A 17,983-nucleotide genomic window follows, 5' to 3' on the forward strand; every position below is an offset into this window, starting at 1 on the left:
GCAGTAGATTATAGTTTATACAGGCTGCATATTAAACACATATTACCAATTGAACAGGCATATAACTCCTTAATTTAAAAATAAATATAAATGAACAAATATATATAAATAATACACACAAAAAATTGTCCCCCCCCTCTTCCCCCCTCCAAAATACATACATTAGCTTCATGGACAGTAATACTTCGTTGAAGTTTCTAACTATTTATTTATGCATGTACATAGGGGACTTTACGTAATACTACTTTATATCTCTTTATTCCAAATACTTGTATACCTTTCTGTGTAGTTATGTAGCTATATATTTATAACTTTATTCCTAGTACAGGAAAAAAACGAAATAAATAAAAAATAAAACCTTCAGTTCACTACTCTCTTATTCCATACCTCTTTCAATATATCCTCTGCCTCCACTCTGGCTTATCTCAAGCTTCCTTGTACTACTATGATCTCGCTAATATCACTGTCACGACTCCTCCCTCCTCTATTCCTCCTTTATCATATTCAATCCAACTAACGGACTCACATGTTCACTGCTCAAATTAACAAGTTAGACTTCCTTACACTAATCAACTTTGGGTACTGAAGTAGTGTGCCACTCGCTGAAAAGTGCTTCAGCCTATGCCAAGGGCATTAAGTGCTATATCAAAACGGTTACAATTACAGCTGAAGAGATATGCAGCTGGCCAATAGAGGACTATCATTTTTACAGGAATCCTATCATTTTGTCATTGTAGGTTGAGTTTAGTTCCCAACAAGCTACACACTTTGCCTGCTTATTGACATCTTACATTGGCACTAAGATATGGGACGATAGTTAGAAAGCCCATCCCAGTCCCAGATATTTCCACTATTTCTCCCTCCAACCTATGCCTGCTCAGGATCCATTTTTTTTTTTTACAAACAGACAAGGGAACCCAATCGGTGACTAAGGACCCTGGGTGTCAATTATTTAAACAAACAATGGTCCTTAGCATTAAAATGTAAAATTAAATGATGATATAGGCCAAGGTAGGTGCTATATAAGTCCTATGTCCGGCCGGACATGGAAATCTAATGTGTCAATGTATTTAAAGGTGACATAAAATATGCAACATGTTGGGTGTTTGGCACCTGATCTTGCTTTGGTGCTGGCCAATCCTTGTTTTTAGCGTAGTCTGACCAATATACAGTTTGGAACAAGGACATTGTATTAGATAAATTACATTGGGCCCTGCATGGCCCCTTATGTGGGGCACTCCAAATGTGGTGGATGTAACGTTTGTGAACTGACCATTGAAGGTATATGTTTTACTTTTAATAACATTACGATAAATAGCCGCGCATTCTCTAACTGCAATACAAGCAATGTAATTTATTTAATACAATGTCCTTGTTCCAAAGTGTATATTGGTCAGACTACGCAAAAAATAAAAACAAGGATTGGCCAGCACCAAAGCAGGATCAGGTGCCAAACACCCGCTGTACCGGGTGCAGGATTGCGTCCCATTTAATTGTTTGCATATTTTATGTCACCTTTAATTACATTGACACATTAAATTTCCATGTCCGGCTGGACATAGGACTTATATAGCACCTACCTTGGTCTATCTATATCATCATTTGTGTTTATATTTTCATGCTAAGGACCATTGTTTGTTTAAATAATGCTCAGTATCCATAACCTTTCAAAATAATAACTCTGAATACACACGCCAGTGCAGTAACCAGCTTTGTGAACTATGATTATAAGAAAACCCTAAAAGGACTGCAGAGCTGTTTAAAGCTGCCTACTTACAGAAAACCATAAACTACACACCTTTTTCGCTCACACTTCTTCATCCATCACACTGCTAAGTCAATTGCATTGTCCTTCACCATGAAAACCACACTTTGGTGGTTATCACACACGGCACGGAATATCTTTCCACGTATAATGAAAACAGTCCACACAATTCCATCCACACACCCTATACTCTGTACCTTGCTACTTATGAAGGCAAGCGCTTCCTCACTCCACATAGGGTTAGTAAGCGCTATGTAAATGTTGCAATACAATATAATGTTGTTCTGGAAGAGAACAAAATTGGCTGATTTATGGACCAGCTTTGTAATGGCAGGTAAAAAAATAATAATCTGGAGTTTTATATAGTGGGAACTTGACCCGAAGGTATCGGGTATCAGAGCACTTTACATGAGCACCAGTTACGTTACAAAAGGACAAATTCATTTTTGATAGGCCAGGGAGGTTGAGTGATTTGCCCAGAATCACTGGATGTTGAGGGTCATTGCCGAGACTCGAACACGGTTTCCCAGATCGGAGATCGACCGCCCTAGATCTTACGGCCACATCCTCTCCCCAAAGGTAATGGTGCTAAGCTGGTACTACTATCACAACAGTGTCACTAGCACTGGTGAATTAGCATTGTTTAAAACAATATTCCTGACACATCCTGAAGCTAAAGAAGGGCTCATGATGAGGAGAAATACGTCCGTAGAAAAGATGTAGTCAGTAAAAAACATTGATAAAATGACCGGATTCCTGTAAAAGTTCAAGAGCTTGGGTCTAACTTTGGTGACTTTCTTTGCAGTCTTGGTTTTCTAGGAATTGACAATTAACTAGCTTGGATCCAATGTCAATATATGGTTGTGCAGTATCACTAAAGGTGAAAACTTAAATAGTCACTGCCCTTGTTCCAGATTTTCGTATGTGCTGTGCATCTTGATTTGGATTCTAAAATGCTTTGGGACCGGCCACATGTGATTCCAGGTTTCAGATAAAAAATTAGTGTAAGTGAACAATTTTGAGTGATCTGCTATTTCTAAATGAACTTGAAGGAGCCCAACTTCAGAGGTATTCCTGTAATTTAGATGGGGTAGGCAATCTTCTTGGCAAGTGTTTTACTTACAAGTACTTTCTGTTACTCCGGTTTTAACCTTCCTTTTAATAGCATTCAATTTTAGTTGTGTCCTATCCCCTAAATAGACTCTCCTGTCCTAGTCCGACTTCGTTATGCGACCAGTGAGCTGATAATCCTACAGGAAAGTACCCTTACAAAGAATCGTACTGACCTCAAATTTAGTGTTTTGCAGCATGAATTCTTTTCTGGATTCACATGCTTTGCAATATTCTGCCATCTAGTAGCCGGATCCGGAATTGTCTCTTGATTTTTCTTTTTCTCTGGGGTGTCATCACCCCCATTTGGTGCTAGGTCCATCCCCTGAGGGACATCAGACGGCGCCTCGGAAAGTTCCTGTGCGTGGTAGCCATCTTAAGATTTTTTTTTCCGTCATTGGGTCTGGAAGCAAGGGTAGATGCAACCACGTTTTGGTAGAAATCCCTGACAAAATCTAGGCATTTGAGAGAAAAAAAACATCATTTATCGATTGAGAGGACACCGGAGAAGGAGAGAGACCTCCGGACTTCTTTCCCTGTCAGGGATCCCGACAGAGCATCAACGCAGATGGATAAAATTAATGCAATGTAGGGGCTTTGGAAAATACCCCTTTCCAATTTGCCCAAATTGCCACTACAAGTTTGCACAAAGCGATCCACATTGTGTTTGTAAACTCTGCCTGCTGAGGGATCACAAAGATGATGACTGCGAGGCCTGCGATGTGTTTGTGCCGAAGACTCACAAGGCCCGAGGAAAGCAGAGGGAGTACCGCAAATCACGCAGCATGCTCCGAGGTTCGAAACAATAGACATCGCTGAGGCATTTGAGCCTCTCAAGTGACGAGGCTGACCAGGGGGTGGCTGCAGAATTAACACACTGAGGGTCTGACGTCAAGATCCTCAAAGGGGACACCAAGAGGAGGTGTACCGCAAAAAAGTACAGTGAAGGCTGTAGAAAAGAAAACAGCAAAGGTAAAAAAAAAACCTCACCCATCTGATACCAAGGGCCCGTAAAGAAGGCGCAATAGGCAACCCAGGTGTCGGAAAAAAATGACTACCGAGGGTCTGCCGCATACGAAAGAAACCCAGGGATACAGACGAGGGGAGATAGTCGAAATCGACGAAGACTGGTGCCAGACGAGAGGCCGTAATGGACAAAGCCATACATTCTGAGGCAGAATCCACCACAACCAAAAAGAGGATATCCCCAGCTTCAGATGCCTAAGGGGCTCTTGAAGTGGAGAAAACAAAGTCGTTTGGAGGCAGAAATGGCAGCACTTCTTCAACGAAGGAAGGAGTTTGACGATGCGCTGAAAGAATTCAGAATACCTGCAAAACCCTACACTACCACAGACTCCACGGAAGAGGAGGATACCCTCGGAACTCCAGCAACCCCCGAAAATCTTGAGAAGGACTTCTAAGTGGAACTAGATGCTCCAAAAGAGGAGGATGCCTCAGGAACTTTCAAGGAAGAGTGGAACAACCTGATACAAAGCCCGGAAGAAGTCTGTGCCTATCCCTCGAAGATTTCGCCACCAGACAGCCTTCTACAAATGCCTCATCAAGAGAGCAGCTGATAATTTTGGGATCCCCTCGGAGGAGGAGAAAGGAGACTCTTGCTTCCTCCTAGAACCATTAACACCATCCACCAAGGGAATACAATACCTTTCAACACTGCCAAACCTTCTGGACCAAGGCAAGGAGGCTTTCAAGGAGCCTGCCTTAGCAAAGGGAGTAACCACAAGGGTTGAGGAAAAAATACTAACCCCCCCACCCCCCCACAAGGGACCCTAAATACATTCAGGGGAAAACACTGGCTGACTCAATCATTGTCACCACAGCTAGAAGGAGGAGCAACGCTCAGTCCTCCACTGGCCCACCTCCAGAGAGAAAGTAAGAGAATGGACATGGTGGGGAGGAAGAGGAAGCAATGCAATGGTGCATTGCAAACACTAATGCCCCCCTCAATAGGTATGGCCACAAACAATGGGACGACATTGAGGAACTAATGAACAAGCCCCCAGAAGAAAAGAGAGCAAAATCCATCATACAGTAGAGAAGAAACATAGCGAACACCTGCCTGAAATCAGCTCTAGACGCAGCTTATGCAGCCAGCAGACAAATGTGCACAGGCACAACGTTAAGAAGGTACGCCTGACTCACAATTTCAAGATTCAAGCAAGAAGTTCAAACCTCCATAATTAATAACCCCGTCACAGGAGACGCCCTGTTTGGAAGTGAAGTAGATGAACCCCTACAACAACTACATCAGGACAATGATATGGTCAGGGCTACGGGAGCCCTGCAACAGAGGGACACCGTCAGAACAGGAGGATTTAACCTCTGAAGGCCCACAGGAAGGGGGGTCTTCACAACAGGACAACATCATCAAACACAGGGCAACGGACATCAATCAAACCAGCAGTCCGGATAACGAGCCTGGCAGCAGCAATCAAAGCAGTCCTTTCATGGCAGAGGAAGAGCCGGGGGAACAACACTCAAGAGGGGGAGGAGCACACTTATAGTGACTTTCCCAGAACGGAAGACCCCACACAACACCAGTGGGAGGCGGACTATCGCATTTCCCTCTTCAATGGGAAAACATCACTACAGACTGTTGTATTTTACCCCCTTCCGTGCTGGCCCGTTTCCGCCACTGTGCGGTAAACAAATGAACAGGGGCGGGCCATGACGAACCCCAGCCGTCATCAGCACACGAGCACCGTAGTGCATGACGGCTGGGGTTCGTCATCAGCATGGAAGGGGTTAAATGTGGTATGCCACTGCTAGTGTATAGAACTAACAAACTCTCACCAAGGAAGAAGGGTTTCCAATTAAATACTAATAAAGGAGGAAATAATGGAACGCCTACAAAGGCAAGCAATAGTGAGGGTACCAAAGAGGGAACACAACAAAGGAAACTACTCTCCTTACCTCTTGGTACCAAAGCAAGATATCACACTTAGACCTATCTTAGATCTCAGATTCATAAACCAATTAATATGCACGCAGCATTTCAAGATGTTAACACTACAGAAAGTAATCCCACAACTACAAAAATGGAATTTCATGGCAACAATAAATCTAAAGGATGCCGATCTGCATATCCACATGAACCGAGCACACATGAGATAACTCTGGTTCATCCACAAGAACACTCGCTACCAATTTAAAGTCTTGCCCTTCTGAATGAAATCGGCACCAAGCACCAAAATCGGCACCAAGAACCTTTCCAAAGTGCCTAGCAGTGTTGGCAGCATATGAGAGAAATCCACGTCTATCCCTACCTAGTTGACTGACTAGTGGAGGCAAATTGAAGGGAAAGATGTTACACACACGTACATCAGGTGATCACAGCGCTGCAAGATTTGGATTTTTAAATAAACCACAAAAAGTCCTCTACAATACTGGAACAAGAAAACTTACTTTAAAAAAAAAATGTATTGCTCCACAGTAGCATACAAAAACAATATACCTCATTGGTGTAACTATTTCACAAAAATATGATGACAGAAAACCCCCCAAATGTTCAGACCAATCTTGTGTTACAGCCTCTACAAGTAAATTAGGTGCAAGCATAGCATTTTTCCGTACAAAAAGTCCCGATTCTGAAGAAATTTGAAAAACTGAAGATTAGACAAGTTATATTGTCTCACTAGTTATTCAAAGGACATGAGAGGCCCCCCGTGACAAAAAAGTCCCCTAGTTTTGTAATGCCATTGTTCCTCCAGCCGTGTGCTACATTATCCCAAAATGTGGGGGGGAAGGATCTTTACAGCATTCGTGGGGGTGTAATATGATAATTTCTCCAATAAGCATAATTTTCGTGTTTTCTTCCATACTTTAAAGGCATCTTCCACTACTTTGAACCTTGTCCACTTGAAATAACTGCCATCAGTTTCTTTGAACAGGCATTGTCGAGCCTCAGATCCCAGCAAGATCTCAAAAATCGAAGGGGCATCTGCTGTACTGACCACTCCTTCCCCAGTCAATAATACCCACATTTTTAACAAAAAGCATACATAAAAATATAAAGCGAAATCAGGTATGGCTAGACCACCTCTCTCAACTGATAGCGTCATAAATCTGGTAGCTCATCTTGATTTACCAGGGGCCCAAATAAACTTCGCGCACAAGGATTGAAGATGTTGCAATTGAGCTCCTGCCACTTCCAAAGGAATTGATCTAAATAAATAGAAGACCTTGGGTAAAATATTCATTTTTGTGATGTTACTTCTACCAATTAAAGTAAAATGCAGTCGTCCCCATTAGTCAAGTCAATCCTTGACACTATGTAACATCGCATTCCAGTTAGCATCAACTGCCTCAGACAATGATGCCCTTATTTTAATACCCAAATATGTCACCTCTTTTAACACTCTGACATTATGCAATACAATATTTTCTGAACAAAGCATCTGTGTTTAGTCGCATTGAGTTTATAACCAGACACCTAGCCAAACGTTATCGTTAATCGCTCAATCTCTTGGAGTGCAAGGGATGGGTCAACCGAAGTCACAGCTATGTCGTCAGCATATGCAAAGACTGAGAATGGAATATCATGTACATAGAAAGGCTTTATACGGGGACTGTTACCCAACTGCTCAACAAAAGGATTGATATATAAAGCAAATAAAAGTGGAAAGCAGGGGCAACCTTGCCTGGTGCCTTTAGTGATTCTGACTGATTCTGATGATAAACCCATTGTGGTAATCTTAGCGATCGGTGACGTATATAATACCTGCAAAGCGGTCATAAATCTTTTCCACAAAACCAATTCGACAAATCAATTGCCATAAATATTCCCACTCGACCTGATCGAATGCTTTCTCTGCATCCAATAAGATTAACTCTAAATCTCGTTTTTCAGTATGGGCAACTTCAAAAAGTGTCACCACTTTATTTACATGGTTAACAGTCCCTCGAGATGGTATAAACCCATGTAGGTTTGCGGAGTCTAATGAGCTGATCACCTTAGATAAACGATTTGCCAAAATCTTGGAATATATTTCACTATCACAATTTAACAACGATATCTGGCGATATGATCCAACCAAATCCGGTTCTTTGCATGACCGTCCTGTGCAGCCCTGAAAGTATTCAACATTTCATCCTTTAATTGATGAAAAAAAAGCTTGTAAATCCCTGCCGGAAGCTTATCAGGCCCAGCCACTTTTCCTAAGGCGAGACTATTAACATCCATTTCTAGTTCTGCCATTGTAATTGGACTATCCATTTGTTCCGACTCAAGAGGATCTAAATATGATATTCCCTCCTCCAAGAGTACACTATTATCCCAACCTGCCCCTTCCTGTTGTGTATACAATTCAGTATAACACTGATAAAAAATTGAAAGTATCCGTTGCGAATCCTGACACAGTTACCCATTCTTATCCTTCAGGGACACGATAGAGCGGGATGATTCTTTCATGCGCAGCCGTAATGCCAAGCATCTGCCAGGGAGCGCCCAATAATCTGTACATTTGATTTAGCTAAGATAGCAACACCACAAATCATTGAGGATTTCTGAGAGGCCGCAATCAGCAAAAACCCAAGCTCCTTTAAAATATGCTGTCTCTTGAAGACACACAGGTCTGGCTGAATGATTCTCAATTCAGCATCTACCCTCTTCCGCTTTTTCCAATTATTAAGACCGCAAAGATTTAACGAACACATTTTTATCCCTTTAAATATCAGTGTGGCCATACAAGATGCTCCCCATGCATGCCAATTCACAAATAATACCATAACAGAGCATACATTGTTCCCTTTGTGACCATGTCCGTATTTTATTTTTATTTATATTCTTCCGGATAGATACTACTGTGGATTTTTTCCCCCCTTTTTACCCCACCTAAGTGTGTCCCCCCCCCCCCCCCCCCCCCCGTAACAGGACCCATGGTCCTGTAGATGCAATCTTCTGTGAAACCCCTGCCATTAATCGCTGACCCCTCCACTCGAGGGAGAGGAAAAGAAACTCCCACCTCACCCCCCCACCCCACCCCCAAAGTGAGACTGGAAAAAACAGCCCTCAATACCAATTTAAAAGGTTCTAAGGAGTAGAGAAATGAATATGTCCACCTTCACCCAAGACAAAGGGAAAAAGAATAAGAGAAAAGAGACCTGGAGAGAAAAAAAGTATCAGAATAACCTGTACATCAAACAGATAGAAGTCAACCACACTAAATAGAGATTAAGAACTCCTTAGCAGACCCTGCATTCGTGAGAAAACTAGTATGCTCATGAAAAATCACTTTTAGCTTTGCAGGAAACATTAAATACGCCTGAGCCCCCTTAGCTTGGAATTGTCGTCAACTGCCGAAGTTGCCTGCGAAGCTCAACAGTATGTTGGCAAAGATCTGGCCTCGCAAAAAATTCAACATCTCCCCCTTCTCTTTTCTTTTCAGGTCGTGCTAGCTGAAACCCCTCCTTTCGAGACGGGAAACTATTAAATAAGATTAGGAAGGCTCTGGGTTTGGGATCCCCCTGTCCAGCTCTGAGACAAATATTTAAAAGGGAACCAAGAGCAAGTTCGATCTCTGTCCCAATCCCACCTAGTCAGCTCAGGAAATGCTTTCTTAAACAAATCTACAATAAATCTGTGTGGGTCCTGCCCTTCCTTCCCCTCTGGAATCTGGAGTACTCAAGTTATTCCTACGTGCCTGATTTTCTATGTCCACCATCTTCCATTGAGTGTCCTTGGCTTGAATCAAAACAGTGGCAACCTTTTGTTGGGCGAGTTCATCCTGTAGATTAGAGATTCGTGCTTCAGCCTCGTTGAACCTAGAAATAAAGTCAGCGTGGGATTTAGTCATGCCCCTAACAGAGTTTTGCAATTTACGGCAGATTTTGTACTCTCTGGCTCTCTTCTCGGGTTTCATCCCAGTAGCACATAATTGATCGATATATTAATGATAAGGAAATTTCTTCCCCGTTGGCTTGTGCATGCTCCCCAGGTGTTGAGCCTTTACAATGTCACCTTTTATTAGTATTCAGCTCCAATTGTTCCTTACAGTGTGGGGGTGGCCCTCTGCGAGCTCCCCAGACTCCCCAAGAACAAGCTACTGCGGTCACTGCCTTCCGCCATTCTCAGTTGTGCTGTATATTGTACTGCCAAATCATCACAGGATGACATAGATTGCTCTGAAAGGGAATACAAATCCCCTGATTCTGTGTCGGGTATATGTAATCGATCACCACCTTTTGGAGTTTATTAGCAGATTAGAGTTTTGGGTCCCCCCTACAGCCCCACACTCTGCCCTCCAGTTCCTCCAGTGCCAACCGAAGCCCCACCAGAGTCTTCCGAGGAAGACTGAGTTACACAAGGAGAACCAGCGGCTGCGCATGAAAGAGGTCCCATACATCCTGGGATAGCGTTTTCCATAGATAATGAATCTACAGTTAAATTCGCGTTTACCACACTCGAGAGCCCCCCGTCACTTGACTCAACCGGGTCGGCTCGTCCTTCCAGTATAAGCTCAGCCTTTCTCTCCTTCCGCTTATCCTTAGCTGTGGAGAAAAGCGCTGGTATATTTTTTTTCCATCAGGCCCCCCTTAGCTCTTGTGGCAGCGGCATCGCCTTTGCTGGTCTTGCCCAAATCAGCTGAGCTGTCCGTGGCAACCTCTCACCTGAGCATCTTTGGCTGCATTCTCTGGGCTGTCGTTCGCTTGGCCGCAAGGTCTCCCTTGCGAACCTTTCGGGGGCATTTCCTGCAGTGGGTCCGATCCTCCAGCAAAATCGCAAAGCGGCTCCCAGGTGATCCGCGTACTGCTTGGAGGCAGCGCCCACCAACTTGCCGACTCCTGGTCAGCCCCGCAGCTAAGCCGAGCAGCGTCCCCAGCATCCGGAACCAGCAAACCGGCAGGTCAGTTGAAACAAAATTTTAATCCATTACATGCGGGAAAAGCTTCAGAGAGTTTCGGAACATTTAGCAGCGGGAGACATCTTGCCTAAGAGAAAGTTTAAACTCCAAGATTGCACAGCATACCTGACCCAAAAGAGAATACAAGCTATCAAACTGAAAACTCGTCTCTACCAGAAGGGTCAGTCTCTGACAGTGAGGACAGTCATGAAACTCATGGGCATGATCTCATCGTGCATTCCCACATCATCCATGCACATCTGCATATGCACCCTCTGTAGGAGTGGCTGTGCACTAGTTGGTCATAAACCACAGTGAGTTTGGAGGATCTAGTGGTTGTAACAGAAAAGGTTCAGACTGAGTTACAATGGTGGGCATCCAAGAACATAACACTAGGTAGACCTTTCAAATCGCCAACTCCCTCAGTGACCATCACAAGAGATGCGTCCCACAAGGGTTGGGTTGCCCATTCGGGAAACCGAGGGTACGGGGTCAATGGAAGGATGCACACTCCATAAAACATATCAAGTTCCTAGAGATTGAGCTGGTGTACCTGGCACTAAAGGCCTTCCATGCCAACATAGGAGGGAAGACCGTATTGATCCAGATGTACAATACCACAACAATGCTTTACCTCAACAAACTGGGGGGAGAAAAATCATTTACCCTAAGCCAACTAACTCAAGAAATATGGAAATGGGCCAATTCAAGGAGAATCCGCCTACAGACAATTCACCTGCCAGGAAAGGACAACCCAGAAGCGCACCAGCTCAGCAGACAGAACAGCAGCTCACATGAATGGGATAGAAAGCGAAGGAGCCTGCAACAGGGGGGACACCAGAAATAGACCTATTCGCAACAGTGGAGAACAAGAAATGCCAATTTTACACCTTCGGGTTTCAACACCACCTATCAAAAGGGAATGCCCTGTTGCTAAACTGGTTGGACATTGGCATATTCTTTCCCTTCAATTCCTCTGCTACAAGGGGTACTGGAAAAAGCCAGACAACCTGGAACAAATCTAATTCTCACAGCCCCTCAATGGGTAAGGCAAACACGGTACTCCACCCTACTCGAACTGTCCAGGGGACAGATAATCATTCAAGGCAGAGAAGGACATTCTCACAATGCAAAGGGGTTAGATATTTCACCTGGAACTAGCTACACTCCGCTTAGCAGCCTGGCGCCTGAATACATAAAGTTCGGACATTTAAACTTACCACAAAGAACAACGGAGATACCAAAGGCGGCAAGAAAACAAACCACAAGACAATGCTACACAGCTAAGTGGAAACAGTACACCATACGGCAGGGGTCTTCAAATTGGGTGGCGGGACCCCCATGGGGGGCCTCAAGTGATCCCAGGGGGGCACCATGCTGTGGCCAAAAGAAGTCTTATGCTGATGACAGTCCTTTGTTTTAAGCAGGAAAAAATGAGCAGCAGTAAGTCACTCTGTTATGGGCCATCACTAACAACCTTTGTCATTTATAATCTGTCTGGGAGAAGGTGTCGGAAGGAAAGGGACTCAAAATATTATTCAAAACCCCCAACCCCATTTCTAATAATCACACTGTGGATACCTTTATGCATTAGAAAGGCCTGCCCGACCAAAATGGTATGCTTGGCAATGATGTATTTGATTGCTTTTTATAAACGGTAACAGAGCTTAACTCCAATGTTTAAACCATGTTTAACTAAGTCTATAAATATTTAAACATTGCCAGTTTATTAGAATCCAGAAATGGATTCATGCTGCAAAATGAAATGGTTACCTGTAGGAGTAGTTTTGCAGCTTAGAGTTTTCTGAATTCACATGCAATCTATAAATCACATGATCACATAATCACATGAACTCTGCAAATAAACATGCGACCCACCCACCTCCCCTCAGAGGAGGAACGCAAACGGGTAGGAAAAAAAATCACATAAATATAGAACTAACAACTAAAGACAAGAACATTTAAGACCTACAATATTGTACAAAGAAGGAAAAAGAGGGGGGGGGAAAGAATCCGAAGAGGACTACCACCCACAGGAACTTCCGGGGCACCGTGTGACGTCACGCAAGGGATGTACCTAGCACCAAATGGTGGTTGACGGTGGCGCAGAGGAAAAAAACAGACAATTCCGGACCTAACCACTAGATGGCGGAATAATGCATAGCATGTGAATCCAAAAAACTCTTCAAGCTGCAAAACTACTCCTTCTGGTAAGTAACCATTTCGTTACACCACTCTAAAGTTGACTGTGCTATTTCATATCATGGGAGAGGATGTGGTGTAACAGCCAGATCTGCTGACTTTAGAGCTGGGAATCTAGGTACGAGTCTCTGCATCTGCTCAACATCCACTTAATCTCCTCGTGCCTGTAGACAGTGCCTAGATACCCTCTGGTTTTTAGCCAAGCTCTAGAAATCCGAGTATTTAAAAAAAAATATTAAAATCATGAAAGAGGCTGCAGAGGGATCTCTTCTAGTGCAAAAGGCTGGTTTTGAGAAGCATTGGTGCAAAATGTATATGGAATAGCCCTAGTGACTGATCTCTACTAAAGAGCCACATTAAATCTTCACTCGGATGCTGACATCGTAATCGCTGCTGGTATTGAACATTTGCTACTTTGTGATTTTGATGTAGCTGACTTAATCCTTAAACTCCAAAGGGGTGGAGGAATGAATGACTGCATCATTAACCTAGGAATTCCAAGATTAATTGAAAGTTTCCTGAATACTCAATGCCACTATTATCTGTGGTAGAAAAGATGGACCTAGTATCAATGCTAAGTGATTGGCACACACCATATTCCTGCATCAACGTGAGAGCATGAGATTTGAATGGTGTAATGGATTTATTGTTGTTACCTTTAGTAAATAATAGAGGCCTTATCGTTTCCCTGGGAAAAGTTACGTTGCTCGTTAGGTGTGATCTGCTTATAATGAAAAGTTATGACCAAGCTAGTAGGTCTTACTTATTGTGAAAAACAGTAGGCTTTAGGGGGTGGATTGTTGTTAGACTTTGCTAAAGCCTGTAGGAAGGTATTTAGTTATATAAAATCTTGCACATAACTCTAGTAGGCAAGGGTTTTGGTGTTGGTGACCGTTGGGTGGTTCACCCACAAAAAATAAACACATATCCATAATAACAATTCAGGGATTACGTTTTTCAGAGAACCCTGTAAAGAGTAATATCTGTATGAAATTGATGTATTCATAGTCTTTGGTTAAACTACAATGCCACATTTGTACCAGATCACTGATTTGAATCTCCACCATTAAAGCATAGAACCTTATTCCCATGCTAGCTAGTTCATGGTTTTTACCTGCTGATGCTAAATTTTGAAATATATTGAATGATTTTTCTTTTTAGGAGGAAGCAGCAAAGCAGAGCCTGAATCAGCAGAAGTCTGGGTCCCGTTCTGACTCTCGTGAAGATGAGATTTCTCCTCCACCTCCTATGAACCCTGTAGTGAAGGGCCGGAGAAGGCGTGGTGCCATTAGTGCAGAAGTCTATACAGAGGAGGATGCAGCCTCGTATGTTAGAAAGGTCAGTAGTCGAACCATGTGGTAATTGCCAAATGGTTAATTTGTTAATAAACTGTATTATACAGTAAAGACCAAAAGGATGCGTGTCCACCCTTTGTTGATTTGTTACTTGGGGGGGGGGAAGTATTGAATTTTTGGCCTCTTTAAGCAGAAGACAATATTACAATAACCTGGATTTTACTCATGCAGATGTTGATGGAACATGTTTTTTGTGAAATTGATAGCTTGCTTCCAGTTTTCTTGATAGTAATGTCAGTAGAGGGGTTATTTGACAATTTATTGGTATTTGTGTTTTCTGATGTTTTGATACTACTCACTGAGATTGAGTAAATAAACAAAGCCCTGTAGATGATAAATAAGGCTGAATAATTCAGTGCAGACAGTGGCTTAATTTATTACACCGCAAGAGAAAAATATTAACAAACTGACGTTGACAATAATTACAATATATACTTTTCAGGGAATAGCTGACCAGATTAGAGGGTGAAGATGGATGGCTAGTTGTTGGAACGTAAAAGCTTGAGTAACGGAGATTGTACAATAGTTACAAAATATTTAAGGTAGTAAACTTTTAACTGGTTGCAGTGTGCATTAGAGAGATGTGGAAGTCCATATCCCTGTAATGTGAAGAAACCTTTGGTGTGGGAAGAGTTTGGGACCTATTAAGTAGCTGGAGGATAGTTTACTGTAGTTGTTTAGAAGGAGCGTGTCTTGCAGTTATGCGGTAGATAGGTGACATGGAACAGTGATGCGAGTTTTTACAAATTACTTGCTGTCTCCAAGACAAGCTCTGTATTTGGCAGTGAGTCACCCTAACTGGTATCTGTTAGACATGTTAGTTGAGTCCAGTGGCACGCTGTACATTATTGGTCGATTCAAAAAAGGGGGTGGTGATGAACAGAGTGTCTGAATTAAGCAGACCACTCTTACCCAGTCCAAAGATCAGGGCTTGATCCATCACCGTTATTTATCTCACTGCACCATCCCAGCTCAGAACCTGGCTATATGTAAATCAGTCTGTCCCTGGCCCAGTGCATCATGGGAACAGGGCAAACTAAACTACCAAGCCAATTCTTCACCAGAAAGGAGACAAGCTACCGGGGACCTGTTTCTGGCATTTTAGCCATCTTCGGCCCGGCTTGCTTGAATCCTGATGGTGCAGTGAGAAAGGGACTCATGTCTGAGTATACCCTGCCACACCTATAGTGGCCAAAATCGATTCAAAAAAGGGGGTGGTGATGAACAGAGTGTCTGAATTAAGCAGACCACTCTGGTTGCAGTGTGAATTAGAGAGATGTGGAAGTCCATATCCCTGTAATGTGAAGAAACCTTTGGTGTGGGAAGAGTTTGGGACCTATTAAGTAGCTGGAGGATAGTTTACTGTAGTTGTTTAGAAGGAGCGTGTCTTGCAGTTATGCAGTAGATAGGTGACCTGGAACAGTGATGCGAGTTTTTACAAATTACTTACTGTTATCTCCAAGACCAGCTCTGTATTTGGCAGTGAGTCACCCTAACTGGTATCTGTTAGACATGTTAGTTGAGTCCAGTGGCACGCTGTACATTATTGGTAACATTTGTCTTTTTGTCATGTATAAGAAGGTATGTAGAATGGGGGTGAGGAATGGAGGCCTGTGGTAATCATTGGATATCTAATGTGGTCCCGGGGTGTGCTGGTTAGTGTACTGATGTGACATGTGCTGGGCGCTAGGACCAGCACATGAGAGTAAGAGGTGGGAGGAGAGCTGGGGAGGCGGAAGAGGAGGAGCGAGAAAAAGTGAAAATAGAGCAGGGATAGTAAGGAGCTAGAGGCATGTGAAATAAAATGCTCCTACATTCAACTTAGTGTTTGCGTCCCTTTGTGCTAGAGCAGCGACACTACAACTGGCGACGACGGTGGTCGCAACCTGTGCATGCTGCTTACCTGCCACCTGTCGTGCCTGCGCTCCGCTGCCTCGGAGCTGTGCTGTGTCGCCGACTGGGTGCCCACCCCGGCCCAATGTGCCCGCTGTGCTGCTGTTCCGCTCCGCTGCCTCGGAGCTGGTGGGTCCGCGGGAGTCAAGCCCTGGGAGTCCACCCCAGCCGCGTGCATTCCTGTGTGGGAGTTGCTGTGATGCCGACCCGGGAGCCCACCCCGGTCGTGTGTGGTGAGATGACTGCTGCGTTGTCATCACGACCCGGGAGCCCACCCTGGTCGCGTGTGGTGAGGAGATTGCTGTGTCCAGTTTGCGACCCGGGAGCCCACCCCGGTCGCGTGCCTTGGATGGGAGTGACAGAGTGCCGCCTGTGGAAGTCTGTTCCTGTGGTGTTCCTGATCTGCATGCATTCCTGCTGCCCTATGTGAAGAATCCTGCTTTGCTGCTCCCACCGGCTGAATTCAGCCCGAAATCTCGCGAGGTGCGAGATCTCACCGGCGGCCATCTTGGAGTCAGGCACCTAACCCAATCCCCTGCGAGGAGTCCCCGGCTACAATTTTAAGGTCAGGCGTCTGCTGCAAATGCCATCAAGCATTGGCAAAAGACTGTGGGAGAAGACTTTGGGTGCTTTTATACTACGTTACACGATCATTTCAAAAGGTTTAAAGGGACTGCCTGCTCATTTAGTCAAATGCCCTTGATGTCTAGTACTGCAAGTGACCTTACAAATATTTTACAGTAGCTCGTGGACTGTTTTTTCTTCATAACTGCCCCGCTATTGACGCATAATAGTGCAATTAAAGAGTGGCGCTGACAGTGACATTGTGATCTGTGTGGAAGGCGAGAGGGTCTCTGTGCTTCGACTTCTCTTCACAAAGCATCTGCTTCACCATCTTTATACACAATGTCTGGATCGCCAACGTCCAGACAGTCATGCCTCTGCCAGCGCTAGCACCAGGCCGGAATCACCTATGTCCACAGGGCAAATGGGCGGACACCGACTCGGCTTGATCGGAGTCCCCTTTCTATGCCTGCCAGAGTCCTTGGTCCTCATATGGGGGGGAGGTATGAGCCTTCGCTGGCAGGAGTGGCTAGAAGACTTTGAAGACTTCATGAAAGGGTCTCACGTGACCGAGGAGGAGCAGCAACTGATTGCATTACGCAATTTGATTGGGAAAGATATTGGTCAGATTATAATGAAGCTTCCAGCTGACGCTGCTTCGTCCCATGCCAATGTGCGAGACGCACTAAACAGAAAATTTCTTCACAAAAGGAACGTTGACTATGAAAGATATACATTCAATTTGGCTACTCAAGAAAAAGACGAGCCCGTGAATACTTTCATTACACAGCTTAGACGTTTGGCCCGCTATTGTGAATTTTTGATTCTTTCTCGACGGAAGATGCCCTTCGCCTGCGAATCGTAGAAGGATGCCAGTCTAAGTCGTTACGCAGACGTCTACTAAAGAAGAGCTACTCTCTGGATAAGATCGAAGAAATGAGGTGAGGACATGATCAAGCAGAAGAACATGCCAAGAAAATGGAAGCTGGAAGAGGCGAAAAATGCGAACAAGCCTTTAGGCTCCAATCCTGTAACACCAACAGGTCCTCCCCTGCAAAACAAAGATCATTCAGATCCAAAGTTGTCTCGTTATACAAGTCGTCGGCGTTGCAGTTCTAGCCGGACCGATAAACGACTGGACCGTCAACTTAAATGCTATCGCTGTGGATATGACTTCCCCACACGGAGACATGCCCTGCAGTAGGTCAAAAATGCAGGAAGTGTGGTCGGGA

The 17,983-nt window shown here is 44.1% G+C and overlaps 1 protein-coding gene and 1 long non-coding RNA gene across 3 annotated transcripts in view; both read left to right on the forward strand.

Annotated features, from left to right (window-relative positions):
* The window catches only part of PRKAR1A (protein kinase cAMP-dependent type I regulatory subunit alpha), a 289,055-nt gene that overhangs the window by 90,564 nt on the left and 180,508 nt on the right, over positions 1 to 17,983 (forward strand). For both annotated transcript variants that reach the window (XM_086930965.1, XM_086930964.1), the window contains one exon: positions 14,101 to 14,277. In XM_086930965.1, coding sequence (XP_086787091.1) covers positions 14,101 to 14,277 — 177 coding nt within the window. The remainder of the gene's footprint in view (positions 1 to 14,100; positions 14,278 to 17,983) is intronic.
* On the forward strand, positions 1,594 to 6,372 carry LOC147702332 (uncharacterized). Its single transcript, XR_015297225.1, has 3 exons — positions 1,594 to 3,061; positions 3,247 to 5,494; positions 5,639 to 6,372. It is a non-coding gene; the product is annotated as an uncharacterized LOC147702332 (long non-coding RNA).

The sequence above is a fragment of the Lissotriton vulgaris genome, chromosome 7 (assembly GCF_964263255.1).
Source record: "Lissotriton vulgaris chromosome 7, aLisVul1.2, whole genome shotgun sequence".
Taxonomy (NCBI): domain Eukaryota; kingdom Metazoa; phylum Chordata; class Amphibia; order Caudata; family Salamandridae; genus Lissotriton; species Lissotriton vulgaris.